This window comes from Dicentrarchus labrax, unplaced genomic scaffold, assembly GCF_905237075.1.
Source record: "Dicentrarchus labrax unplaced genomic scaffold, dlabrax2021, whole genome shotgun sequence".
Lineage (NCBI taxonomy): Eukaryota > Metazoa > Chordata > Actinopteri > Moronidae > Dicentrarchus > Dicentrarchus labrax.
In genome coordinates, this window is record NW_026136713.1 from 10907385 (window position 1) to 10919581 (window position 12197).

Consider the following 12197-nt stretch of genomic DNA (forward strand, 5'->3'; position numbering starts at 1 on the left):
TCACACTCACCCCATTCACACACATTCATACACTGATGGCAGTGGCTGCCATGCAAGGTGCCAACTGCTCACCATAACGGAAACTAATCATTCACACACACTCATACACCGATAAACAGCACACAACACAGGTCCAGTGTCTTGCTCAAGGACACTTTGACATGCAGCGAGGAGCCAGGGATCGAACCACCAACCTTCCACCACCCACGTCTGGTCCTTGTTGTTATTTGTTGTCTTGTTCAATTTATTTAAGACCGTTATCAGCAACCATATTAAATATTTGGCCTCTTGCTTTCACTTTACACTGTTTGTCTTGTGACATCCCCACCTTGCTGCAAACTTCCTCAAACCATTCTAGTTTTCTCGCCTTTAATGTGTTGATCTTTCTCGACTTTAATGTGTTGATCAATACGTTTTTTACATTGTACTGTACCAAAGATAAAAGGAAAACTTCCTGCAAACTTCCTCAAACCATTCTAGTTTTCTCGCCTTTAATGTGTTGATCAATGAGTTTTTTTAAATTAAAAGGGGTACTCGACCCAAAACTGTGACTGTGACCCACCTTAATGCAAACTTCCGTGAACCGTTCTAGTTTTCTCAAGGCCATTTCAAAGTTTACTTTTAATGGTATCCTAATGGTCAACTTTGATTCTGAAAAATCCAGACTGACACAAAATCCCAAACAGTCACCAACAGCAGAACAAGCAACATTTTCAGCTCAGTGATGTTTCTCACAGAAATGCACCTTGGCAACAGAGTTATAGTTTCGGATTTCATTTTTATTTTTTGTTTCAGTTCAGTTTGGTTTCAGTTAGTTTTAAATTGTCAGTTACGGTACATGTGCTTATTTTTGTTTAGTTTAATTTTAATTGTTTAAAAATGTTAAGTTATAGTCCAGTCTTTATTGGTTTTAGTATTAGTCTTAACTGACAGCCGTGGCCGGAGACATTAGGTTTTCGGGTCAGTCAGTCTGCCCATCCTTCTTATAAATGAACTGTTGGTCTTAACTGCTGTTCCACATATCAACGAGCCTCATCTGTGCTGGAAAATACTGCTTCTGTGCCTGGCAGTGTTCCTAGCGGGTGCAGCGTTTACCGCGATCTGTGGTAGATCCCAGAATAGATGCAATTATCTTCATATTTCAGAATTAATGACTTAATTCCAGGCTTGATTGACTACGTTATATGGATCAATTGCATTGGTGGAAGTTCTCTCTGATAGACAATGATACACAGATGGTTCATCCAATCACCTGCCAAGTATATTTTGAAGGTGCCGGCCCTATTCCAGTTCCTTTCCAATGACAACTTCCCAGATGGTTCTGTGTATGGTCAAGTTGGGTAATTGTCAAGGGCACAATTTAAGAAGTTTAGAATAGGCATTACAATGCAAACACACCATTTTGTAAAGGCAAGTCACTCACAGTCATGTGACATTCCAGTCTCAATAAATATATGTACCAATGCTTTTCTCGTGCTTCTTGTGTTGACAAATTTGACCACATTGACAAAGACTAAAACTACCATTTGTTGAATATGTTTCTAGTTTTGTAAATACACAATGTTGTTTTGGTTTTCATCTTTTATTAAAGTCTATTTTTTATTTTATTTCAGTTAAAAGTATTGTATCTTTGACATTTTATCAAAGGTATTTTCTAGTTGCCCATTTCTTTAAGAAATAATTTATGTTTTTATCAACTTAAAAATACAAATACTCTTTGGACCATAGCAGTTTTTACCAATGTAATTAGAATGGTACTTTCCCACCATCTGACACATCAATGCACATAATGTATGAGCTCAACAACTCTTTACAGGCTGTGATAGGATGATGCAAAATGACAGCCCTGTGTGGGTGAAGACCTTAATATTTAGTTTCATTTCTCAATAGAAGGTTCACTTTTGGTTGTTAGGAGAGCAGCTTCACTGCTGTTGCTGTCATCCAGGGGTTTTGCATTTTGGTATGTATTGTGCTTGTGTGTTATTATAATCTAAATTATCATATTGAAAGGATTTATTTTCTATTGTTTTGTTTATATCAGACAGATCAAAACAATTTATACAGAGTATCTATTATTAAGTTAAGACTGTGAAGGTAATTACTCAGAATTTAAATGTGATTAGCATTGTAACATATAAAATAATAAAGAAAAATATAAAAAAGGTTCAGCAACAATTCAACAAAATCATTCGTATCATGACAATAACAAAAGGCAGTGGTTCCCAACCTTTTTCCTTAAGGGACCCCGATTCTATCATTGGGTAAATGGATATTACTCATATCAGTAATATTTTATGGATATTTCATATACATACTGTAAGAAATTGTAAAAATTAGTTCCTAGTTCAGTAAAATATCAGTGAAGCTCATCTCTGATGCAATATTCACGTGATATAACTTCCTGTTTTGCAATAACTTCCTGTAGTTAGTGTGTACAGTTTATCAGATGTGAAAATAACAGTACAGAACAACTGATAGACAGGAAGTTTTTGAGGAAGTCTTTACTGATATTCTAAGGAACTAGGTACTTACAATTCTCTCTCTTACTTTTACAATTTATTCCAGTCATACATACGTAACAGGCATCTTTTTCTTTTCTTTTTTTTCTTTCTTTTACAAATGCAGTGTTTTCTTTTCCCTAACGCTTGGCCATTGTTAGCTCTTTGGTTTCTTAACTCTGTTCCTTTCTAATGCAGTATGATGCTGTTTATCAGAGACAGAAGGCTCTGTGAATATAGCTAGTGTTCAGGTCTTCAGAGTTTAGATCTTAAATAATAATATTAGATAATAGATATAGGCATACTGTATATATTTTTTTTAAAGTTTTCAAGAAGGCCTTGTGACCCCTTGTAAAACTTTGACGACCCCTAGTGGGGGTACCGACCCCCCACTGACATAATGTAAATGATGCTATTATGCTATTTGTGTTGGCTTCATCATTTGTGTGTCATTAGGTAATAACAGCAAAGATGGGGACAGAAGAGAGTACCCTGAAAAAGAATGGCTACGAACTAGAAAAAGAAACAGAAAATGCTGTTGTTGCTACAAAGGGAGATGACAAATTTATCATAAAAAAGATCCTTTTAAAGCAGGTAAGTAGACAGTTCCTAAACCAATCTTATCCAAATCTAGAAGCAGAACTAAAAACCAAACTAGAACATTTCTCAAGAAATTTTGAGTGTGCCTGAATGCATGTGAATGTGTATCCCAAGAGAAAAAAAGTTACTGTTTGGGAATGTATTTTGAAAAACGGAGTACATCCCTAATCCGTAATGTCAAGGTCCATGTGTGTGTCTGTTTGTGGCACACTGAATAATCAGTAAACAGAACAACTACATAAGTTGTCAACTAAATCAATCAAATTCGCTATTTACACTAGTAGACTACTATGGTAGTCTTTATGTTGATCGTGTGGTGCAGTGCAAAGTTCATACTCATGGTGACATAAAATTGTGGTTGCCTTAAACCTGCTCAGAGCACCTAACAAGAACAAGCCAGTATCTCCCGTTCTAAGACTGTATTCAGCCTCTCTTCCACGTTGTGCCACGTTATCGCCAAAACTTGCAAAAACTGTTGATATTAATGTGCATTTGTGCTTGCGTTTGCATCCAGTTTCCTGAAAGTAGAACCCATAATTGCATTCATTTCATGTAGTTAGTAGAAAGAGTGACCTGACTTTGCAAGCCCAAATGGGAGGCATCAGGTAGAAGTGCAAACAAAAGGTTTTGCTAAAAGGATCTTGTTTGCCAACTAGGCGTACAACTCTAACTTGTTAGGTGCCCATCACTCTGACTACTAGGCCATTCTCATGGAAGTTGTGTTTTTAACAGACACCTAGAGAATTAATCTCAGAGATAGAAGTCTACAAGACAACAAACCATCCTCATATTGTGAACAGCAAGAACTCTTTTAAAGGTAAGTTTTGACAAATCTGCATCTTGCTGTTATCATAGCCATGTCTGATATAGTTGCCATTTCACTTGTGCATGGACTCACCTCTTCTGTCATGTTGGTAATGTTTAGCCCTCTAAAAAGACATTTATTCAACACACAATGACATTTCAAATACTATCCACATCGACAAACTGAGGAAAGAATACTTAAATTCTAAAAATTCTGTAGTTGCAAACCTGACTAACTTGAGGGGTGTTGTGGAGTCTAATATTGACAAGATTTATCTGTAGCATGTTCTAAAAATAGACGCATTTTAAAAAATAACACGCATCCCGAATTTAAGTTTTAACAACTCAACAGTGAGCTCAGAGAAAATACAAAACCTTCAATAGTTTGTATTTATTTGTATCTTACACTGTTAAAAAATGAAGATTACTTGTTATAAGATACTAACAGAATCTCTTTTCTTCTTTTGCCATAAAGATGAAAACGTATACTATGTAGTGATGGACTACTGTCAGGGAGGGAACCTTGCTACAAAGATCAGAGAGAGTGTGGATAAGAAGCAACCTTCTGAAGAGTCTCAGGTACAGTAGCCTTATGCAAAAGACATTTCAGATTACATCAGTGAAATATACTGCAGCAGGCCTGGAGTATTTTTTTACCTTTGACCTTTGTTAAATACAAATGTATTGGGGCATCATAGCCAAAATATAGGGCACCAAGGGCATGTAACATACACATTAATGCATCAGTAACCCAATAAGATCATATATAATAGTAAAACACTGACAGGGGCCATTTTACTGCAAAATGAGAACATTTTGGTATAATACTTAGATACTTTTGCCTTAGTAAGGTTTAGAATGCATACCTTTTACTTGTAGTCAAGTAATTCTCAGTGGGGTTGGTATTACTACTTTTGCTTAAATAATGGCCATGAATACTTCCTCCACGTCTGGTTAGCACAACCACAACCCAACTGCTGCTGTGTGTTAACAGCCGAGCCTTTCCTTTTAAGGCCTGCTCCACACTGCCTGCCTCTGCAGTGCATGTGCATGGCAGAACATCTTAGTTTTTATTTCAGAGGCCATGTTAACAGATTTTTATACACAGCACCTACTGTATCTGTTTCAGATTAAAAGCTCTCAAACATTTCTGTAGACAGAATCAATTCATATGTTAACAAGGCTTTTAGTGTTTTGTATTTATCAAAGGGAAACTCAATGTAGAAAGATAGGGTGGGCAGCGTCAGCTTTGCAGCAGAAACACTCTCTGTGTGGTCACCTCAGGGGTGCGAGACACAGCAGTTCAGCAAGTCAGCCGTCACACCAACTATAGGAAAACATCTCTGAAGCGCATTTGTGATAGGGATTGACCGATATGTTATTTTCAGGGCAGACTCCGATACCGATTGTTAGTAATCAAGGAGCTGACTTACCGATATTTGGAGCTATAGGCTATACAATAGAAATACAAGATAGATTTCACAACTTTAACAACTGTACACTGTTTATGCAGTCCACATATGGATTAAATAGTGATGGAAGAAGGACTCCAATACTACAGTGTAAAAATACTACACGTAAAGGTCCTACATTCAAAACCTAAAAACCTATCTACAAAACTATCAGCATCAAAATATGTATTATATTACTTGATTATAATGATTGATGTATTAATGTGTTCACTTTACATACTGCTGGGTACAACATACATGGGGTACATAGGTAATACATACATTTATTAATTTATTTTTATTTTTCTAAACTGGATCTGTAACTTATAGCTAGTAACTGAAGTTATTAAATAAATATGGGAAGTGAAGTCTAGGACACTAGATTTGGACACTGAAGGGGCATCTAGAGTACTGGCCATTTGGCCGTGGTGTAATTCCTGCCCTGCTGCAGTAGTGTACATATTTTGCAATTAATTGCCATTCATTTATTCATTGGCCGCTATGTAGTACCATAATGTGTTTTGTAGGTACTGAGCTGGATTGTTGAGATCTGCATGGCTTTGAAAACCAGTCATGATAAAGGCTTGCTTCACAAACATCTGACGCCAGAGGTACTACACATATTACTACGTGTATACGATTAAAAGATTGTGTGCTTCCACAGAATTTAACCATTAGCTATTTTAAACCATCACAATGTAAAAAATATGTATTGATAATGTGTTATTATCATTGAAATTAACCTTTCTTTCTATATATTCTTTTCATTTGGAAAAAAGGGCTTTTGGGCTGTCAAATTTAAACTTCTATTTTTAAGTGTTCTCAGTAATATTAGGGATGCACAATGATATCAGAACGCCATCGATACCGTTCAATAAAGGCTTTAAAATGAAACATCGGCATCTGCAATTTCTCCCGATATGACAGACCAATAGGATGAGGCTTGAATCATACTGTTAACTAGGCTACATGCTTGACCCAGCACAAGGGTGCACAAGCCAAAGCTGGCGTCATCGCATCTGTGAGCATGTATGTCTGCTGTGTGAAGGTCTTTCTAAAGTTTCCAAAATAGATAGCAAAGTGTTCATCATTCCTTTAACATTAAAAATATAATGGCATTCCAATCATTACTACAAATTTGGGAAGAACAAAGGGAGACACCTGTCAGCAGCCTATTCTCCAGTCTGTAAACAAAGCCAAAAAACTTTACCGCGATCCCCCCAGGACCAAAGGCATCAGTCTCATTGAGTGTATTGTTCTGGACAACCAGCTGTTACCGTTCATTGAAGATGTAGGGATTTGTGGTCTATGTTAAGCCACATGCTACATGATGCCCAGGCGCGGGTATTTTTCAGGAGTTGCAAGCTGACATCCTACGTTTGAATTAATTTATTAAATAATATATTATTAAGTTTAAGCAAAGGTCTGTGAAGCATATGTAGCCCTAATAATTAAGGATAATTTGTTCAGCAATGTGAAAAAGAGTACACTATGTCTATAAATGTTCTTTCTTGGCTTTAATTGCTGTTCAGTTGTAGAATCCACTTACTTTCACATCCTAGTGGACGGAGATTACATTTATTCACTTATTTTGCAACTTGTGAAATAGGTCAAACTTGCCGTGGTTGTTGTCAGGGTTGATCATCCAACCATGTTAAAGAAGCCAGAATTTTACAGTTTGAATGTAATTGTGTATATTTCAGGCCAGTGGGCAATCACAATAAGAGTTGGTATTAAAATTGGTTAATTCCACTACAGTAGAGACTTGATGTTCTCTGGAATTTGTTTGAATGTGCATATATCATGCCAAAATGAGTCGGAAAATGTTGGCATATCTGATATCGGTAAAAGTCCAATAATGTGCATCCCTAAGTAATATACTTGTGTAAATTCTTAAAGAGTGACTTAACTAGGCTATTGAAAGTTACAGTATCACCATTCCTCTTTTCATAGAACGTGTACTTCACCGAATTTGGAACAGTATGCTTGGGCGAGTTTGGAAAAATCCATGAAAAGTACTGTACACTGTAATTTTGCTATATATTTTTGTCTGTATATACACACAAACCCAAATACATCAATGCAACATGTTTTGTTTTTTCACACAGTTCAAAAAACACCAAGTCAAATCGGTTGAAAACAATAAATTATCTGGCACCAGAAGTCTTCACACAGGGGACCTATGATGCTAAAAGGTAAAAAGGTTTTTACCAAAATGAGAATGACCTTGATTCCCAACACAACAACGACTCTACTTGGTTTAAAACTATTATTATTATTATTATTATTAATATTATTAATATTATTTATTTATTTATTTATTTATTCTTTATTTATAGTGACATTTGGTCAGTGGGATGCATACTGTATGAGCTCTGTACTCAAACATCAGCGGTAAGTTACCTACGTTTGCAAGTCATCAAGGCATTACGTAATCAATCAATTTAATAAAAGCCTGCTTTAACTTAGTACTGAACAAGATATTGTATTTTCTCGCAATGTGAACGAATGCAATGCAAAAGATTATTTAGGAATGGGTACACAAATATATATGTATGAACATTAAAAAATACAAGAAATATTTATTTTAACAAATTAAACTCTGTTACTGTATATTTCAGATCTAAATAACAAAAAACAATCCTAGGAGAAGACTAAAAAGTAAATAGAAACCAATTATAATTAGTGTTAGAGTTTTCTAACAATAACTCTCCTTCAGTTCACAGCAGAGACTCCAGTCAAGCTCATGCCCAAGGTAATAGGTGGCCCTTACCCATCTATCCCAGATACTTTCTCACCAGAGCTTCGTGAACTACTGAAAGATATATTGGAAAAAGACCCTCAATCAAGACCAACAGCCAGTGAGATCCTGGAGCATCCTGTGGTTTTAAGCTGTTCATAGAAAAGGTACCGCATCTGTAAAGTACTGACAGTCTGGCCCCCTTACACCCATTTGTTTTCAAGTTTGTCTCATAGAAAAGGTACCACATCTGTAAAGTACTGTACAGTACTGGAACCCACTCTCTTAGAACAAACTATATCCAACATTTCATTTTTATCTTGCTAACTTTCCATTTAGAGCTGCACCATTCTTAAAGGGACATTGTGTAGTGTTTTAAGTATTTTATTAACTAAAATCAATGTCTTCATTCATAAATGTGTCCTCATTGGTGTAAAATTACCTCTGCCAATGATCTGACTTATCCTCGTAAGCGAAGAATCTCTTATCTGTATACATTGGACGGGCAAGTCCATGGAGGCTTCCATGTCGTTCCGCCATTTTGAAAAACTATAATCGCTGACAGGGACGTAAAGCACTAGCTTACCTGTCTAGCTAATCCACAACGCGTTTTCGTTCAGAGCCAGCGTCACGTGACTGAAACCAGCTATAACGGAGAAGGAGATCAGTGAGAGGCGCATATATATATTTGGAAAGCAGCACTACTGCTTCTTTCAGTCTCACAAGTTTTTGCATACATTGACCACTGCATGTCAGAGAAGATACTAATCAAATGTAGTTTATGGCCAATTTTGGCAGCAGTTGTGTGAACCACAGCCAACACTGATTTCACAGGGTGCTACAGTTTATTCATTTATTTAAGGATCCCCAATAATTGATGCCATGGCAATCACCTAATCTTTTTGGGGTCCATTACCAACATAAAATCCATAACACATGATGAACATGAATTGCATTAATAAAATTACATGAAAGCTTACATTCATATAAACTCCAATGCCAGTCTACACTGTACATATATGTAACTGTATATAGAATACTAATTAAAAATATAGTACTGAAAACTAGCAGAGTTAAACCTCCAACTATTCAGTCTGTCATTAAAATCTTAGAGTACACTTGTACATAATTTCAGCAAGGTGAGAATAAACTCTCGCAAAAACACATTTTACAGGGGTTTTTAAGTTGCTCTTTATTTAGAAGCTCTGGGTATCTTGCTTTCTGCTGACAAACTATGCTTCTTTAATAGTGCAAAACAACTGTGAAGGAACTCCAGGAAAAGTTGAAACAGCTAAGGGATCTGGCTGACGGTTTGGAAAGTGTCCACACAAACACCACCATCGGGAGTCTGACAGGAGGAGTGATTGGAGCAGCAGGAGGGATTACAGCTATAGTGGGACTTATACTGTCCCCCTTCACTTTGGGAGCTTCTCTTATTGTCACTGGGGTTGGAATAGGAGTAAGTACACTTGGTGGAGTCACTGCTGGTGCCTCAAATATCAGAAATTTAGTCAAAAGCTCCTCTGATCGCAAAGCTGTCAGAACTATCATTAAAGAGTTTGAAGAGAAAATGAAAGCAGTCATCACCTGGATCAAACAGATTAATGAAAGTTTACAGGCAATCAGGAGCAGATTTGAGTCAGCTGATCTCAGCACTGAGCATACCGAGTTCAGTCCAGAAAACCTCGTCAGGCTTGGCTCCAGGGCGGGGAGGGGACTAGGTGGCATTGCAGAACTGGTTCGTCTAGTTCAAGTGGTGAACGTTGGCAAGATTGTAGCACAGACATCCAGGGCAATACGTGTGGCAGAGGTAGCAACAGGTGTGTTTTCTGGGTTATTTTTGGCAGTGGATCTCTTCTTCATTGCCATGGATGCAAAAGAGATTCACCACATTAGACAGGCAAAGGCAGCAGAGAGAAGAGGTGAAGCTAGTTCTGAGTCAGTGTCCGAGACTGAAACCCCCTCTGATCAGGCTTCACTAGTGCCCAGCTCACCGATGCAAGAGTCTGAAGAATCAGAGACACAGGACCAGTCTTCCCAAAATACCACTCCAATCAGATCTGAGCTCATGAAATTTGTCCGATCAATCAGGGAGGCAGCAGACAACTTGCAGAAAGTCTTGGATGACTTCAAAAGCGTCATCTCATCTATCCCTTCACTTCAGAATGAGAGAGAGCATGGATGGAGAGATATGGAATTAATGTAACCAAAAGGTTGGTTGATTGGTGGGTCGACATGCTCTTTGTCTTGCTCTTGTAACTTTCTTCAGTCACTGTCTAATAATGAATACTGCATCATAATGATTTTGAGCTTTACACTTCTTGTTATTTTTTATTTGACTGTCAATAATAATTCAACTCGTGTTAGGCTACTCATTAAAGTAATGTTGAATGTGTATTGTAAGGTAAAACTATGCATTTCTTTTTCATGAAGTTTTACAGTGCTAGCAACCTGAAAAAGGGGACATTTATAGATGGTATGTTTATTATATATTTTGCACCACAAACACAGAATATTGGGCACTGTTAGTACACATAGCATACCACTTTGCTCCAATGCATACTGCAAATCAACTGCCAATGTACAGTGCAATCCTCTAATGTATGATGTGGTTATTTTAAAAAAGTCACAAATTGACTAGTTTTATTCAGGTAGGAGCTCCACAGTTGCTAGCAATCTCAACATTTAGTTTACTTTTTGTCTCTTCTTCAAATATTTTGTACATTGATTAATTTCTTTATTTTTTTAAATACAGTCAAAGCCCTAATGTGTAGAATTTGAAATAGTTTTACTTTGATGGCACTGTGGCACATCCCAGTGCACATGGATTCAGATCTGACCCTGGAACAAATGGGCTTAAAGCCACATATAAACTTCTTTCTACAAACAATAACTTGCTTTTGAAACAAATCAAACAATCAAACAAACTTGTTTTTGAAAAAGGATTGTATCACATTGATATTCTACAAAAAGGGGCTTTGAAGCCCCAAAAGGGGCTTTGACTGCATTCAAATGTGCACGCTTATGGGTCATTTGCCAAGCAAAATCTTTGTACTAGATAATTTTCTGTAAACATGAAGCAATAAACTACAAGCTTTGCATTACCATATTAATGCATTTATAATACATACATTACTGTAAACATCTGTACTGATGAAAATTAAATGCAAGCTGAAACCTGCTGAATGCCTTTTGATGACCCTAATTTCACCTTTTGATAATTGCTTTGCTGTTTAGTAAGTGGCTGACTAGCTCTAACCCATACATAACTCGGGTTAACGTGTTACTTTTAAGCGTACTGACCGAAATACATTTCATACAATTCATGTTAAATACGGTACACTTCATTTAATGCATACCATTTCAGTACATGAGAGCACATCTGGGTCAGGGGATAGAGTACAGAGAGAAAGACAGAGACTAACTTCAGGTCACCCCTGCAACAAGTGACAGTGAGTCAGGACACGCAGGCTTTGTAATGCAAAATCCAGTCCCCTGCAGCAGCCACAGCTAACGATGAGACTAAGTCAAGCATCGTCATCTTCAGGTACTTAATTAGTTAGTTGGATACATTCTTGCTGGAGGTAAAATGAACTGTCAACTCACACACTGACTGGGAGACTCACGCAACTGAAAATGTTCACAAGGTCTAATGTCGCTTGTCCCCTGTCTCACACAGTTCTCACACAGTTCTCACACAGTGAAAAACACATTTATAACTGATAACAGCACAAATAGAGGACACTTTGAGTGCATGAACAGACCAGAGTCACTGTCTCTCCCCATTGGTACCGGTATCGATTCAAATGTGAATGGTACCCAACCCTACACATAACTTTAAAATATGCATTCTTGAGATCTTGGTGTCTGGATGCCACAGTGACTCAGTGGTTAATACTGTCAGCTCACAGCAGAAAGGTCTAGGGTTTAAATTTACCAGCATTCAGTGTTAGGCCTATGATAGAGCCACACTGAGTTTATTTCCATCTATTTCTGCCATACCATGTTTTAGCTTAAGTAATTTGTTCATGGAGAAGCTTTCCTTAAAATTAAAAGTGCAGATCATACAAACATACTCTAGTTGCCCTGACACCTTGATTTAGC

At 37.2% G+C, this 12197-nt stretch overlaps 1 protein-coding gene across 1 annotated transcript; it reads left to right on the top strand.

Annotated features, from left to right (window-relative positions):
• Positions 1 to 1862: 1862 nt before the first annotated feature.
• LOC127375121 (serine/threonine-protein kinase 4-like) lies at positions 1863 to 11275 on the top strand. Its single transcript, XM_051420956.1, has 11 exons — positions 1863 to 1960; positions 2955 to 3092; positions 3831 to 3915; positions 4378 to 4481; positions 5881 to 5964; positions 7307 to 7368; positions 7462 to 7548; positions 7693 to 7747; positions 8073 to 8247; positions 8318 to 8334; positions 9343 to 11275. Exons 2-11 carry the CDS (start codon positions 2970 to 2972, stop codon positions 10297 to 10299), a joined length of 1749 nt encoding a protein of 582 aa, XP_051276916.1. The 5' UTR covers positions 1863 to 1960; positions 2955 to 2969; the 3' UTR covers positions 10300 to 11275.
• The last annotated feature ends 922 nt before the right edge of the window (positions 11276 to 12197 follow it).